The sequence below is a fragment of the Nannobrachium achirus genome (genome assembly GCF_963921795.1).
Source record: "Nannobrachium achirus genome assembly, chromosome: 12".
NCBI classification, from domain to species: domain Eukaryota; kingdom Metazoa; phylum Chordata; class Actinopteri; order Myctophiformes; family Myctophidae; genus Nannobrachium; species Nannobrachium achirus.
In genome coordinates, this window is record NC_137832.1 from 30,970,676 (window position 1) to 30,988,200 (window position 17,525).

The 17,525-nt window shown below is 41.4% G+C and overlaps 1 protein-coding gene across 1 annotated transcript; it reads left to right on the forward strand.

The window, feature by feature from the left end:
* Positions 1-934: 934 nt before the first annotated feature.
* LOC308295835 (TNF receptor-associated factor 2-like) lies at positions 935-7,753 on the forward strand (the record flags this gene model as incomplete). Its single annotated transcript, XM_080738902.1, has 10 exons — positions 935-1,146; positions 1,821-1,899; positions 2,281-2,379; positions 2,864-3,025; positions 3,319-3,393; positions 3,534-3,608; positions 3,915-4,433; positions 4,859-5,036; positions 5,473-5,621; positions 7,535-7,753. Exons 1-10 carry the CDS (start codon positions 956-958, stop codon positions 7,751-7,753), a joined length of 1,746 nt encoding a protein of 581 aa, XP_080595028.1. The 5' UTR covers positions 935-955.
* Positions 7,754-17,525: the final 9,772 nt, after the last annotated feature.

The following is a 17,525-nucleotide window of genomic DNA, read 5'->3' on the forward strand; positions in this document are numbered from 1 at the left end:
AGACAACTGAGCACTAGGGACATATCATTGGGCACCTGGACAACTGAGCATAGGGACATGTGGGCACCTGGACAACTGGGCACTAGGGACACGTGGGTACCTGGACAACTGGGCACTAGGGACTTGTGGGCACCAAAACCATCTGAGCACCTGGGACAACTGAGCTCTAGGGGAATGTGGGCACCTGGACAAATGGGCACTATAGGGACATGTGGGCACCTGGACAACTGGGCACTAGGGCCATGTGGGCACCTGAACAACTGGGCACCAAAGACGTGGGTACCAGGACAACTGGGCACTAGGGACTTGTGGGCACCAAAACCATCTGGGCACTAGAGACATTTGGCACTAGGGACATGTGGGCACCTGACCCTAAAACGTGCCGCGATACGACGCGTCAGCTTGTAGATCAATTATTTTTGGCAGACGACACATTAAAGGCACAATCCGGGTTTTGTATTGAACAGATAGTTTTGGTTTCATGTGCATATTCATATTGATATAATATATAAATAATAATGTATCTATTGTATACTATTTAGCCCTATAGTCGTTTATGGTTCATTTCCTATAGAATAAAAATGCATGTATTTATTTTTGGTTTTGGGGCGACCCATTTGTTAACGTTTGTATTGCTGATTGGGCCTTTAACGGCTACGATCGTCCAGACCAGACAGCTCATCACATTGAAAATTCACACAGCTGTTGTCCACTGTGTCATCATGTGTGTACAACAACAACATCAGTATATCACCAGCGTTTGCTAAGCGTATAGCTAGTATTAACCATAGGGTATTAACCCGTAAAATGTCTGATAATTGAACTACAGTCCAAGATCAACGCTGTGTTGAATCATTGCAGCTCAAATAAATGTTGCCAAAGCGATATGAGCTGAGCTGTGCTTGCTGTCTTGAACACACACCGCTGGGTACCCCGCTATCGAGCGCGGCGAATAATGGCTGCACAACAAGAGCCCTCTCCACCATCTTCACTGGAGGGCAACAAACCCGGGTTCCCCAAGAACATTTTAGCCAACAACCTCGAAGACAAGCACTTGTGTAATTCGTGCCAGAAAATATTGAGGAGGCCATTGCAAGCCCAGTGTGGTCACCGCTTCTGTTCATTCTGTTTCAACAAGATAGTAAGGTGAGTGTCATGGTTGCTATATAGCTAGCAAGCTGCAATGTGTAATCTCTTCCCTCTCATCACTTTCCCTTCTCATGAGAACGACACTGACAGCATTCACTCCTGATGCTATATGAAAACTAGTATACTGTCTGTCTGTGCGTCTGTCTGTGTGTCTCTGTATGTCTGTCTGTCTGTCTGTCTGTCTGTCTGTCTGTTGCAGGCACCCAAAGTTAAATGCTATTCTAGTGAGGTGTCATGTTGTATCATTATTAATTTAACCAATGTGTGTGTGTGTGTGTGTGTGTGTGTGTGTGTGTGTGTGTGTGTGTGTGTGTGTGTGTGTGTGTACGATTACGAATGTGTATGGCAAACATTAATGTCACTGTTAACTGGATTTTCTGAAATCAAGTCATTAATGCACAATCATGTTTAGGGTAGTAGGCTAAAGCTGTGTTTTAGTCAACCTGATATGACTGATATATTCCAAACCTGCACCTTATTTGTATTTTGCACAAGAGGTTTCTAGAACCTCCAAATGATGGTTAGTAGTTACCTGCTAAATCAGTCTGGACAATAGACACACTTACCCTACCTGTCATGGGCAATATTTGCCAGTGTCTTCCCACTCTGCTGACAGAATAGATGACAGCTGACTATATGATTATGATGTAACATTATTTTTTACCTTCAAGCTCTGGACCACAGAAGTGCAGTGCATGCATAAAGGAAGACCTGTTTGAGGAGCCCACGTCCATTCTCAAGCAAGGTGGTGTAAGTGCATTGTTTGCTTCAGATCAATGTTGCCTTAAAGCTGATGCTCTCATGCAGTGTGGGTTGCAACAACATGAGCTTAAATTCCAAGCCTGTAAACATTGTGTGCTGCCAATAGTAAACAAGTGGCTCCAAGCCACAGAGGCCAGCCAAGTGATGTAACAAATATTCCTGTGTCTCCCATTGAATAACCATATAAGATTATAGAGAAGAGCTTGGTAAAGATATAAGAGCAAGGGGAAATGTTGAAGCTCACTGGTCCTAAGTAAACTGATGCATAGTTACAAGACCACACTGTTTGTAACATTAGCCTTCTGTGTGTAACCAAAGACAGGAGCCAGACTGCCAGTGGCTTAAATGCAACCTTTTTTTTCCATTCAGGCATTCCCAGACAATGCAGCCAGACGAGAAGTTGAAGCCTTGTCAGCTGTTTGTCCCAATGAAGGATGCACATGGACAGGCACTATCAAAGAATATGAGGTGTGCAATGCTAAATGACATTGTAGGGGATATTATCACGAGCCACCATCCAGAGATGCTGTTACATTTTGACCACTGCGGCTAGTATATATGCATAATCTATGAACCCACATTGATGGGTAACAAGATGCCAGCCAACATGCCGTAGCACTATGTTGTGGCTAGGGCTGGAGTGGCATGGATTTTTTGATATCATGGTAATACATCACTGTTTACCGGTGGTATGGCGGTATCTCCCATAAAAAGTTGGTTTGAATGAAATAAAACAATGTATGTAACAATATTTTTTTAAATAATCGCGATAATGAACTCTACACGGTATGGTATGGATTAGACAACCGTGGTATTGCGGTTATTGCACCCAGCTCTTAGTTAAGGCTTGTTAACGTTTATCACTGATTTGGCTGGTCACGTCAAGCTGTATTTGCCTGGAAGAAATGTAAATATACTATGATAAAATAGTGCACATGTCAATCGCCCACAGGCCAACCATGAGGGCAACTGTGACTTCATGATCATTCTTTGTCCCTCCTGCAAAGAGCTGATGAGGGCCAATGAGCTGGAACGCCATAATGAGCGTGAATGTCCTGAGAGAACTCTCAACTGCAAATACTGCAAAGAGCCATTCCATTTCAAAAACATCAAGGTCAGTAATCATCATCTATTGTATTTGTATTAAAATTGGAGAAAATAACAATGTGCTTTTAACATGTAAGTATTTGTCTGTTGATGACATTGGTGCAGGACATATGTATGACTTAAGTATATTTATAACATAAGTAGATAGACTGTGGCAAGGGGACAACAGTGAGAGTAATCCTACACATACTGAACATTCCCCATGTATAAATTCAGCGTTTTATCTTTGTGCTACTGAATGCAAAATCTTGACTTTCTTTCTTTCTTTCTTTCTTTCTTTCTTTCTTTCTTTCTTTTTAGGCTCATGATGAAATCTGCCCTAAGTACCCAATGATTTGTGAAGGCTGTGCAAAGAAAAAAATACCCAGAGAAAAGGTGATCAAGTTGAAAGCATTTCTGTATGGTACTCTCATGGATTTACCTTGTTCATCACTCACTAACTTGAGATCAAATACGGTTAGTATTTGATTAAGGCTCTTTAGCTTTCTTCTTTTTTTTCTTTTTCTTTTCTCCAGTATGTGGACCACATTAAGTTTTGCAGTAAATTTAAAGCCCCGTGCAGATTTCATGTCGTTGGCTGCGATATGTCTGTAAGTTGACTTCATTTTTCACCTGTGGAGTTTATTAACTAATTGGATAATACCATCCTTTATGTTCTTAGTAGTTTTTCGCTTGTGTGTGGTTGTGTGTGTACTTTGTGTGCTCTTGTACATCTACCGTATTCTTGTGTGGGCCAAATTACCTACCATGAAGAAAGTGAACTTTCTTATTTGTTACGGTTGGGTTATATTCGACCCATGGGGTAATAGTTATACTTATTGCTAAGGGAAATCATTGGCTGGGCCTTCTCAAGTACAGTAATACAAACCTGTTTTTGTGTCTGTATCCATCCCTAGGTAGAAAAAGAGAGGATCCATGACCATGAGCGGGCATGCTCTTATGAACACCTGAACCTTCTCCTGCACTTCATAATGGGCATCAAGGTGAGCCTGGAGAGCCTGCAGCCTCAGAGCCTGGAGGTGGCCAGCCATAAGCTGCAGGAGCTCCATCAGTCCCTCAGGGACCTGGAACAGAAGCTCAGCCAGCTGGGCACCAGTGGTACCGGTGGCGCTGTTGCGTGTAGCAGTGGTGGGGGAGCCCCCGTGCAGGGAGCGTGCGCCCCTGCCCTTGCCACCACCTCATTCACCCCGTTACCAAGCACAGTGGGAGCGGCCCTGGAGCTCCAGCTGCACAGTGAGAAGACCAAGGTGACTGAGCTGAGCCGGCGCTGCCAAGAGCTGGAGCTGAAGGTGAGCACGTTCGAGAACATTGTGTGTGTTCTGAACCGTGAGATGGAGCGCTCCAGCACCACCATGGAGGCCTACAATCGCCAGCATCGCCTGGATCAAGACAAGATCGAGATACTCAACAACAAGGTGAGTAGATTAGAGATTATCATTAGGTACTAATATAGCACCTTTTTTATAGAATAAATGCAGGGCAGGGTGCTTTTCCTAACGGTTTTACTCTTTGGATTTCCGAGCCTTTGTACCTGAATAAACTCGGGGGGCCATATCTTCCACCCGGTGCAATGCGACAGAAAGGGCAGCACTTGCCTTGCACCCATGTTGTTTTAATTACAAATGATCTTGCGTCCATTAGCATGTGAAATGTAGAGATATAGTTTTTTTGAACGACTGCCATTGTGCTGTAGTTATAGCTTCCCCAACAGAAAGATACCATGATCCATACAGTACCTGCTGTAGCCTTTTCTGTCACTGGACACCCTACTTGCCTGCTACTCGGCAGGCTTATCAGTTTAATTCCTTCCTACATGTAAATGATTCTGACTGTGCTATAGGTACGCCAGCTAGAGAGGACTGTGGGGCTGAGGGATCTGTCCATCGTGGAGATGGAAGGGAAGATGCGAGAGATGTCTGCGGCCACATTCGATGGCATCTTTGTCTGGAAGATCTCCGACTTCACCAAGAAGAGGCAGGATGCCGTGGCTGGGAGGGCCCCTGCTATGTTCTCACCTGGTAACAAATGCATATGAAATCTAACGGCTGAGTTGGGTGGCATGGTGGTAGAGTAAAAAATAAAATACTACTACTTTACTGACTAGTATTCAAGCAAGCACTACGTCCCTAATAACTTAATAATGGAGGGGCATCTTTCCATGGCTGACTCTTGTCTGGGCATATAACTCTCCCCTGGCAGGGTGATCAATACAGTTTAAAAAAAATGTATAGTGCATTATTAAGATCTCTAATCTTATAGTGGAGAAAATTCTATTTTATTTTACCTTATGTCTAGTATGGTAACTTCTTTTAATTGTGTGCTCAATGATATGTAGTAGAGTGAAATACATTTCTGATGTATTATGATGTCTTTGTATATCGACTGACAATAATACACATTGGCATGGTTGAGTGATAGGACATTAAATGAATGCTGATATTGTTTATTTGGCAGCCTTTTACACCAGCAAATATGGCTACAAAATGTGCTTGCGGATCTACCTGAACGGAGACGGAACGGGGCGTGGCACTCATCTATCTCTGTTCTTTGTGGTGATGAGAGGACACAGCGATGCACTCCTCAAGTGGCCGTTCAACCAGAAGGTAAAATCAATTATCATAATTAAGATATTTTATAACGTGGATAGACGCATTAAAAAAGGTCTAGTGGACAAATTCATAGAACAGGTTCTGAAGAAAGGCTTTATTATAGCTCAAGTCACCTTGGTCTCCAAGGGAGAGCTTCAGTATATACAGATCAATCTCAGAAAAGTTTAATATTTTGTAAAAAAAAGAAAAAAAGCATTGCAGATGCCATTGCATCATAACCTGACTGCGCCAGATAGTTGCAGCAGTGCGTAACGCTCTGCCTTACATCTGGGACCTCTCGGGCAGACTCGATGTAAGGGGCGGGCCATTTTTTGAAATTCTTTAGCAGGTGATTGGATGTGGCCGTCTCTCTATCACAGTCTGGGAGTGCCAACTCCAACCACTCATATTGGCCTGTCTGCATCCACGTGGTCTGCAATCAGACTCTATTGGCTCAGAGCCCGCCCGTAACTGCCGCTGATTGGTCCGGCCCGGGGCTTTACGAGCGTTATCAACTCCCACCGAGAGATCTCAGATGGTAAAGTAGGGCGGTAGACTACGCACTACTGCCACCATCTGACGCAAGTCAGGTTAATTGCATCACTGACTTCAGAAACTTCCCACTGAACTTCAAGCAACTCTGACTTCCTGACTTCAGAAGGTTGACATTTCTCTAATATTAATCCATGTTTTGAATGGTCTCGTGTAATATTGTAATATTTTGAAACGGGTCCCCATCCGGAATCAATGGGGGTAAATTTACTCAAATCAATGTTTTGTCTTAGGAATGTGACAAAAACCAAAAAATATTATTGAACTCTACTCTCCATGGCGTGAGTAATCAATAGAAAAAAAGAACTACTCCTTTAAGCATCATCATAGAACTGTAACTTTTACGTTCTACTCGATGTTAGAAGACAAGTGCTGACATCTTTACCACTGACCTAATCGAGTGCGCCTGGGCACTCAGGGGAGAAATTGAATTTTTACTTTCAGTCTGTACCACTTGTCAACCACTAGTGGGCCTACCAGACCACATGATCTAAAGCTCCCAGTAGAGGGACAGGGAGACTAAATACAGTACAACCACTGCAGTTGTCTTAGTTACAGTATATTGTTTTAAAATATCCTACAGATTGATCAAAATAGCATTGTAGTCACTACAGCTTTATTTGCATCCTTGCACACCTGAAGATGATTCTAATTCGTTGTTTGCGAGGCTTTTCCTCTCCTACTTATACAGACTGAATGAAGTGGACTAGTCACTGTGTTTCCAATTCCATGCAGGGTTTGCATTCCGCTCGTGCCACTTTTTTCCGCCACCACGGACAACCTTTTTTTCTTTTTTTTGCGGCGATAAAGTTATTATTATTATTAAAGTATTATCCATGACGGAGGCGCGCCGTCTCAGGCGGCGATGAGCCGACTCAAGAGTGCGACCGGCGCATGAGCCGACTCCGCTACCGAGTTATGTGCCGTTATGGACAGAATTGTACATTTTGACCAGGGGGACTGCTTCTGCGTCCGAATGCGGCTCAAAGCGGACTGTTAGTGTGTTGGACTGCTGCATGCAAGTCTTTCAGCCAATCACACGCTGGCAGGGTGGGGCTTGCCCACATGTGTTGTCGATTCTTGCGTTTCTGTTGTTCACATTGTGACGCGAGGGGAGAGGGGAGTCAGCTTTTCCACCCCAAATTCCGGTCTCACTTCGTTCCGTTTTTAACCCCCGAAAATGCCATTGTCGTCTGAATGGAAGGCGTATCTGACTTTTCATTTTGCGGAATTCTCGTTGCAAAAACGCAGTGTAAACGAGCACTGAGACAACATTACATGGATAAATAAAACAAGGAAGCAGGGACATTAAAATGACATTATCAATTACCCATTAGATGGAATGTAAAGTCTAGATATTATAATCTGCTGCCCAGGTCACCCTCATGCTGCTGGACCAGAACAACAGGGAACACATCATCGATGCGTTCCGACCAGACATCTCCTCTTCATCCTTTCAGAGGCCCGTCAGTGATATGAACATCGCTAGCGGCTGCCCACTCTTCTGTCCTCTCTCCAAACTGGACTCTAAAAACTCCTACATCCGCGATGACACCATCTTCATCAAGGCAATTGTAGACCTCACTGGGCTATAGACTGACCACAAATTGTAAGCGTGGCACCTATAACCCTGGCCTCGGTTGCTACTACTAACCTGTTTGTTGAGGGCTTTGTTTTTGTGTCAATCGTAATTGGCATTTCCGTTTTGGGCCTGCCTAGCCCTTTCGCGTTTGAGGTTGCCAGACAGACACCCTGATCCAACCCTCTACCACCACCACTGGCAACAGTGGTAGGTCAAATTACTAGTCACTTTCACTTTTTTTATTTATTTTTATTTACATTAACCTTGCTTACAAGTATGTAGTGTCCAATGGACACAATCACCGGCCTAAGCCGGAGTTTACCAGCATGTAGCTAATGGCTATCTGGTGTTAATTTCTCACCATGCTACACCCAGTCTAAAGTGTAGCATTTAGACTGACATACAGAAAGATATAGAATATCACAAACTGTGAGTATTTTAAAAGTTCTGATTTTAAAGAACTAGATTGTTTTCCGGTGCTCATGCTATGACAACTTGTGCCATGTAGCTATCTAGATGTAATAGTCTACTAACAAAGCGATAGATAAGGCTGTGCTAGATGCTTGTTTTCATTGTCAGTGTGCCGTGCTTGACATTTGATTAAGCATCAATTACTTTTTGCAATTTTGCAGTCCGGCGTGAAGTTCCGATTATGGCAGCGTGACACATCTAGCCTTCAGACTTAACCTGTGCGCTTTGCACATGCAGTTTGCAGTAAAGTAGGAATAATGAAGTTGTGTGCTGTTTTTCTGAAAATCCAGGGCTCCAAGCTCAAGTCCTATGTTGGTAATTGTTTGTAGTGGTGGACATTGCTTGAATTCCATGAATTCAGAGTACAGTATTTTAAGTTGTGAATGTCGTCGGTTGCGCATGTGTGAGTGTGTACCGTTGTGTTACTTCGCTCTTAGTTGCCGTGTTTTTGCATGTTGGATCTGTGGAAGATACACCGTAGCTCGCAACAGCTTCTAGGTTGTTGCCCTAGAAAACAGCAGTGGCAGTAGTTCCAAATGGAAATCTAATTACATATTTTGTCAACAGAACATTTGTGCATACATTCAAATGTCCTCCAACAAGACACAAAGTCTAATAATGGCATGGCTTCCCTGTGCAACTGAAAAGGCTTTCAAATCTTTTGCTAAATGAATTAGCTAGATGTGGCTAACTGGCTTGAATCCCCTTACATATTGCCTACATCTAAAAATGTCATGTAGTCGAAGAACTGCTTTTCTTCATTCTTTTACAATGTGCTACAGTGATATGCATATCACAAGCAATGCCTACACATCACCAATTATGTGCTAATGTGAGCTTTGTGTGCTAATGTTGATAACGGAGCTTGGCAGCGTCAGCTGAGCTGTGTGGTTCGCTGTTATGCAAGTGGCAGCTGAGCTGAGATTGGCATAGAATCATCAGCTGAGTGCTAAAGTTGCTGAACTGTGATTGTCGTAGCAGTGTCAGCTGAGCTGTCTGGTGCACCGTATGCACATGTCAGCGTGATTTGTCTACATTTGTGGGGATAGAAATGGATACAGACCATTTGTTTCTAGAGAGTTGGCTCCTTCGGTGCTACACCATACAAATATATTTGCAAGAACCGCATTTTTACATTCAAATAATAATTTTGGCCTTTGCATATTATCGTCTATATTCGTTTAGTTATTACATTTAAACATAGTTTGTTTGACCAAAACCTACTGTTAGTTGATTGTTTAAAATAAATCTCAAAATATATTTTTGTTATATATTCTAACATGTACACAGACATTCTATCTCTACATATGTGATCTTTCTGTGTGGGTGTGGCTCCTGGCCCCACTGAGAGTCGGAGTTAGTGATGGAACTGCCCAGGATGAGAGTAGTTGAGGTATTAAAAAGGGTAATGGTCAATGTTTTTGTAACATTTTCCAATTTTGGCTTTCTCCACAGCTTGGAGCCAACTTACTTTTTTTTTCTCTTAACAGAAAATGAAGTGCCTGTATTAGTTATGTTAAATCACTTAACTGTGAGTGTGCTTTCCACTTCCAGTGAATATGATGGATCCAAATGTGAAACGTTTAAATATTATTATTGTATTTTGTACCTTTTCTAGTCCCCCTCTGTGGAACTATTTGAGGTGTTGAAATGGCCAGTGATGTAGAATACTATGTTTTCACTGCCACTTTGTATTGGGATAGTCAACCGATGAATGTTGTACAATATTGCCCTATTTTAATATAAATTAGATGTGGTCAAAGCTACCCAACTATTGGCTTTACATCAACATCCAAGCAAAACCAGCATGCGTTTTAAACTAGTCTCAACCGATATTGAAACATCTCTGTGCATGAGATGTTTCAATAGGAACAAAATAAAATATAAGCATACTGTAAAGCAGCATTTTATTTTTGTATTATTTCCTTATCAATATATACATTATATGAATGTATAACTGTGGTGTATAACCTTTGTTTCGGTGTAAAGCTTTGATGGTGTGCTCAAGTTTTGATGAGGTGCGTTTGCCACAGGAGGGTTAATTAAACATATCTGAATAATATATACATTTTAATGTACTTAAATGCAAATGTTATACTATATGTTGAGCTGGTTTAAAAGCATGCTTGGTTTTAGTTTGGGAAGAAAAGATTCACAGATGCAGTCTTTTCAGGGTACACAACCTGACCTCAAATGGTTGTAGTTCATGTGCCTCAGCTTGGCTATATTTTCATTGAAATGATTTGTTACATAACTTTTCTTCTTAATTCTTTTGTACATAAATATATTTCCTTCATTTTATTTTCCTGTCTTCAAAGTATATTGTTGTCACTGTTGCACATTATGCAGACCACATTTTGCATGAACGACTAAAAGAGCTGCTAATTTTTTGCTTGGCCTGTGTGCTGGTTATCACTCAGTAACGCAACATTGTATGGATGGGCGTATTTTTGTTATGCTCTGTGTAGTTTAAAAAAGATAAAAAGGGGGGACGGGGACAATTTATGGAAGTGGATTGGGAATTTCAATGTCCTCCACGATTCTGTTTTGTCATTAAAAAAAAAATGTGAAATGAGAGTGATTACTGAAAATTAAAAATAGAAAATGTATTTTCTTTTCATTTTCTTCTGCTCAGCATAATGTGGTGTGGGTTTGTCTGTTCAGCTTACTGTCTATTGATCTGTTGCCTTGTTTGATAGGTCCTCCACACACCTCCATTTAAGAGAAGTAGGAGGTCAGAACATCATTGCTTCCCACTGAGATTTTGACAATTAGAATGCTTAAATCGGGGCGCCCGCTGGCCTACTGGGTCAGGCGCATACCACATAGGCATTGATGCCTGACGGCGTCGCCGGTTCGATTCCCGATCCGGATGACCTTTGTCACTCCCCATCTCTCCCCCCATTTCCTGTCCGCTTACTGTCCTATTACTGTCCTAGCTTACTGTCCTATCCAATAAAGCCCTTCCCCCCAAAAAAATAAAATAAAATCTTTAGAATGCTTTATACTACCTTACTGATGTGCCAACAGTATAAGCCAAACAATTCATACACTTAATTGTATTATTTCAAATAACTCTTGATTTAAAGGTTCTACACCATGCATTTAAAAATAATTTATATAACATTGTTTGTGTCCCAAAAACGTTTTTCAAAAGGTTTGAGGATAAATTACCACTCCTGAATACAGAGCCACTGTAATTTCTGCCTGGCTTTCAGAGCATTTTCAGCTGCAGTAGTACCACCTTGTCCTGAGTGGGAGGACTGCCCTATTGAGCCAGTTTTGGCCCCACACTCCTCCCCGCGACCGTGGTTTTACCAGGGACCCTGAGCGCAACGCTGGGGGCCGATGGGAAAGGAAGATATTTAAAAGTTATTTGGGGCCATGATGATAACCCCTTCTTCCCACTACTTGACTAATAAGGATTTATATTGTCTGTGTTATTGTTTACAACCACAATTATTCACGTGTGGCAAGATCGCGGTTCCACTAGTTTTACTAGTAGGCTAGTGTAGGCCTAGAAGCCTTTTCAGAAGTTAGTTTAATGTTTTCCATTTAATGATTTCCTTTATCGGATGTGATGTAGGGAGCTTGCGACCCTCCTTGCCCATCGGCCCCCACCGTTGCGCTCGGGGTCCCTGGGAAAACTGTGGTCGCCTCCTGCTCAGCAGGCCTGCCCACCCCTCCCAACCCTCTCCCAGCTCCTCCTGCCTCCTTCTCAGGCCTGCCCACCCCTCCCCAACCCCCACTCAGCACAGCAGTAGGACCTAAAATCAGACAGCCCGTTCTGAGACCTGCTTACATAGATCTGCCCATAAACTGAGAAAGACACAATGGTCAGACATTGGACTTAGTGAGGATAGAACGTGCTGGTGGGACAAAGAAAATACATAAAAATTGGAAAATTTTAATTCATGGTGTAGTCCCTTTAAATGCACTGCACAACACTTGATTAGATTTATTCAGCACATTTAATTAAAAAAAATGTTTACAGAAATTATGATTGAACATTGGGGGGGGATTCTAAAACCTGATTGAAAATTAAAGCAATACCTGATTTACCATAACAAGATTACTGTTAAGAGTACTCGTCCCAAAGGGTAGTACCTCGATCTGTATTTTAGAGAAAACTGTCCTTGACTAGTATGGTAGAAACGATAACAAGGCATACTTCTCCAACACGTACTTTCATTAACTTTTGGCTTTCATTTGTTTTGCTGTTCTCAAGAGTACATGGGGAGATTTATGAAGAGCTTGCATCTGTAGAAGTCAGCAAAATCTACAGTCTGCTTTGTTGTTTTCAGTTTGCTGCATTATGTGGATTGTAAAATAGTAAACTCTTTGTACCCCAGGCTATTTGTTCCATATTTGTATTTATTTGTTTTAATAAAGGTCTTGTCTATCTATGCAACGCAGTGGAGTATGGGGGTCCAAGCAGCAAAACTGCTGGAACTATTTTATCTGTTAAGATTTAATTTATTTCTTCTTTTTCATCTCAGAAACCGTAATGGTGCATTATACGTGCAAGATACGTGGAAATCTCATTCACTTCAGACAAAAGATTTGCTCCATTTTATATTTTTATCCCCCTAAAAATGTCACTTCTCTACTCACTGCACTACACTAATTTTGAACAATTGACCTAAAACGTTTTTAAGTTTAAATATATTTATAGGTTTAAAATTACACATTGTGTATTTTTCTATTTATACTGTATGCAAATTTGCCCACTGTTGTTTTTTGCACCAACCTTTTGACTTTTAAGTTTAAACAGACAAAAACACGTGATGATGTACCTCATCTTACGTATAATTATGCAGTCATTCACAGTCTTTGGGGATACAAAGATCCTTGGTTCAAGTCCTAGTGTCTCCCATTCAAACTTGCCGACCATGTGGAAATGTATGCCATGTTGTAGCATGTTTTCTTTCAAAAGTTTATTTCATAATTGAACTCACTTTACGTTCATAGATTACCATTCTGTTTAAACTATTATTATCCACTAATCATTATTAGTGGATAATGATTTGGTGTTTCTTAGCAAATTGGTGGACCTATCCTAGTGTGCAGAGAGTATGATATGATATGATATGATATGATATGATATGATATGATATACATTTATTAAAACAATGCTCCTGATGTACAAGCTGGTGCCTTGACTTCCAATTTGGCTCAAATTAAGTCAATGGGGCTAATCTGTAGATTATGGCAGGTATTTTATTAAAGCCCTTGAAAGCCTATTTATTTTTTAGATATTTTCAAGATATTCTTGGAATGAATGGAATACATCATTTTGTGATTTATGCAATTCAAATCTCACTGCATCTCACTCTTCTTTCTTTCTTTTTTCCCCCCATGCATAGCCTGCTAAACCTAGTTTTGCCACATGAGGGCACACAATACACATGCCAAGAGCTATCTACACAAAACCAGGATGGTTTCTAATAACAGCATGGCTTCCCTGCTGTCAAGTGGCCAGTCTCTGACGTCGTCATCTCCATATTTGGGCAAAGTTTCAGCCCAATCTGATGGCCTTTGACTACCAGACAAGTGTAACTTCTAAGTAAGTAAAGTAAAACTAAATATTCTGGGATTGACTTATTTGCCTACAGGCAGTATGCACAATAAATGTTGAGCTGATCTGTCAGGTAAATAATCTTTTTTTTTTAAGATGTGGACAGACACACAAGTCCTGTGGCCTTACCCTAACCTCTATACCTAAACCTAACCCCTAACCTTAACCCTAAACCTAACCCTAATCCTAAACCTAACCCTAACCCTAACCGTTGTGGGGACCTACTATTTTGTCCCCTCACTGTCGGTCCCCTGCAGGTGACTGTGTGAACATGCGTTTAGTCCCCATAAGTATAGCTAGCTAGACACACACGCACGCACGCACGCACACACACACACATACTGTTTAAAAAAACATTCCAATCAATTTATACAAAAGCACACAATTTCTATTTATGTTATTTTCTGACATTTATTTTCTGACAGTCAGTTTAGGTTATATCTCACGTCTTTTAGCTTCAGCTGTCACATAAGAGGAAGTCTAGGCCAGAAGGGAGGAGGGACACTGATGTCTTAAGCAGACAGCAGTACAGCGTATTGTGCTTGCATTGTTTCTGGGTCCTCTCCCAGCACACTGTCAAAATCCTTAGTCGCTTTCACTCTTTTTGGTCCTTTTTTACAGAGTTATATTGATACTCAGGATTTGACAGAGCAATAAATGTCGTGGGTGACACCATTTGCAACATGATGTGCCTAATCCTGTGAACAGTACCCACTTACGTACATGTATTGTGTGAAAGAAACAGTGGTTCAAATGTCTGCACAGTTAACACATGCTGGGTTCAATTCTCACTGCAGACATTGAACCTGTATTGGTTCACCCACACTGGATAAAGGTGTGTGAGCCAAATGCCAGAAGAGGTGCTTGTTGATCTCATGTTAAATGACATAAGACCATTGTAAATGGCTCTCTCCATTCCATTCTTAATGTGATGTACTGTACATAGGACTGTACACCACTGACTCCTCATTACTTGCTAGCAGTAGTTCCTGTTGAAATAATCCCCTGGAAAGTCTTAATCTTCATGTGGTAAATGTATCTACTGTGGCCTTGTTGCTAGACCTCTTGTCCCCGTCTGCGTATATGATTTAAGACATCGCTCTACTGTATAATTTTGCACTGGGGATCGAGATGTCATATTTAATGACGTGTTGACATGCTGATGATGATCTAAGTTGAAAACTGTTAAGTGCTGTCCGATGAGCTATTTCCCTATAAGGAGATATTACACTGGGCGTCTAATATCTACACACAATAAAAACACTAAACCATGGAATGTGGGTCTATCTACGTCAACCCTGGGACCTTTGAATTATCCTAACCTTTCACTTACAGTATGTTTGCCTGACTTCAGCCTCTTATTTACAATGCACAGCATGGTGTGAGTCAGCGGCTTCAGCAGGGGTCCAGGACCCCTAGGGAGCCCTCAGAGTTACTACAGGGGGTCCTCCAAATCTTAGTGTTATAGAAACCTTTTTTTTCCCTCTCCTTTTTTATATTAACCACTTGAACCTTAGCGTCCATATTCTGAGAACTGTAGCCAAAAATAGCAGATCTAAAAGCTCACAACACCTTGCACTGCGAGGCGTTGTGAGCTTGTAGATCGGCTATTTTCAGCAAATAGCTTTGGTGTAGAGGGGAAAAAGAGCAGACTAAGTACAGAGTGAAAGGTCAAGTTAATTAAGTATTGACGGTTCAAGTGGTTAAATAAATCTGAAAACACAAATTGACATGAATCCCATTATACACTGACGAAGTGACGATTCACGATTGTACTGTCAAATAATGAAATACATGGAATCTATGAAAAGCTTGTGGGGGTCCCTGCTTCATCTCTCTCTCGACTAAGGGGTCCTTTGCCTGAAAACGTTGAAGACCCCTGGTGTGAGTTATTGATGAGACAGGGGCAATGCCATATGATTGATAATGCAACTTTGCTTCTGTTATGAATTGAATGCAACAAGCAGAGCATTTACCACAGCTTGCTTCCTTTGGTTTCCTCCCTGGGCAGGTCACAAAAGCGGTGGATTGAGGAGATAGGTTCAAAGACAGAGCTCATGCTGAGAGGCAGCAACATTGGGCGGCGAGGAAATGACCGGTGACAGGTACTCAAGAATATGTCACGTTCAACTTAAAGATCAGGAAACATTACCTCACTTGAGTTATGAATGAGCCCATGGTTCCTCACAGGCTGATCTTTGTGAGATCTGCTGCTATTGTACTCTGATCCAGGTGCTTCAGAAGGGTGAAGAAACACAAGATGGGAAGGATATCGTTGCTGTCAGGCAGAAACCTTGTACCTCCATGTTTTAACTTTTGATGTTTTTCCATAAATTAATGCCCTTCGTCATCACACAAAAAATAGCAAATGCACACGCTCCAAAAGTGTCGCATCACACAATGTGTTTTTGTACGTCTTCTATTCTTGCTATTTTAGAATTTGAATCCTGAAAAGTAACAGTTTTGGTTACCACCCGACAGCAACGACATTGAAAGATTCAGATTTTAATGTTTTTATTTTAAGATTTGTTTTGGGGCTTTTATGCCTTTATTCATAGGACAGTAGACTGACGGCAAATGGGGAGTGACACGCAGCAAAGGTTGTCGGGAACGGGACTCGAACCCGCGATACACTGTCACGCCCATAGATCAGAATTTATGACAAGAATTAAGGTCAGTTGCATGGACATGGAATAAGCCTCTTTCGGAGCCAAAGTTCCCTTTTTAATTGTGAGGGGGGAAAGATTAGAAATGGAGTATCACTGAAGGTCAGTGTATGGCGATTTAATGTTGTTGCATTACTGACAATACATGGTATGTATCAGGGTTAAAACTAGGTGACAAAATTACCTACCTACCTACCTAAAATTAACTGAAATAGAAATAAAAACTAACCTCTTTTTTACGCACTAAGAATTCGTAATAATTAAACTAAACTGAAATGAATAAACCTTACCCAACACTGGAAGATAACTGATAACCAGTGCAGGAGCTTTCTCTTAATAATACTAGAATAGGTTCACTCAGCAGCACAGATCTCTTCCAGAAGACATGTCCACCCTCCATGTGTTTGTCTCTCTCTATTACATGCGCGCGAGCGCGCACACACACACACACACACACACACACACACACACACACACACACACAGTGTGTCTCACACACACACACACACACACACACTTTCTGCCTGTTAGAGATAATAAAAATGATCAGTATATGAAATATCACAGCTGGCTGTCTGCACATGATCTATTGTGTATGATTGTGATCTGTTCATTGTGCTCTTTGGGGGCATATTGGTTAATAGACAACATTGAACTGTCTGCTCTCTGTCCCTCTCTGCATTGTCTCAGCCTTTCTTCTACTGCGTATCAAAATACAAAGTTATCGTTATTTTTATTTTTAAAACAAAGATTGGCATCTTGACGATGCTTTCTGCATCCATTGAGTTTAGCTTGGAGATGTAGTCCAAATACATGGATTAGCATAAGGGGAAAAAAATCCTGAAGCAGGATTTTCCTCCTCCACCCACTAATGATGTGTGAGATATTTGGGATGAGGGTGGGATTTGACACACATAAACATGCTTAACTGTAAATCCTAATGCTGATCAGGAGGACCCCATACTGTACGGTTATTGTGACAAGTGTATACGGCAAGTCGTTTTCTTTTCATCATTATAGTTTTAAAGTTCAAATTATATATTCACCAGTCAAAAGGTAATTTTAAAAAT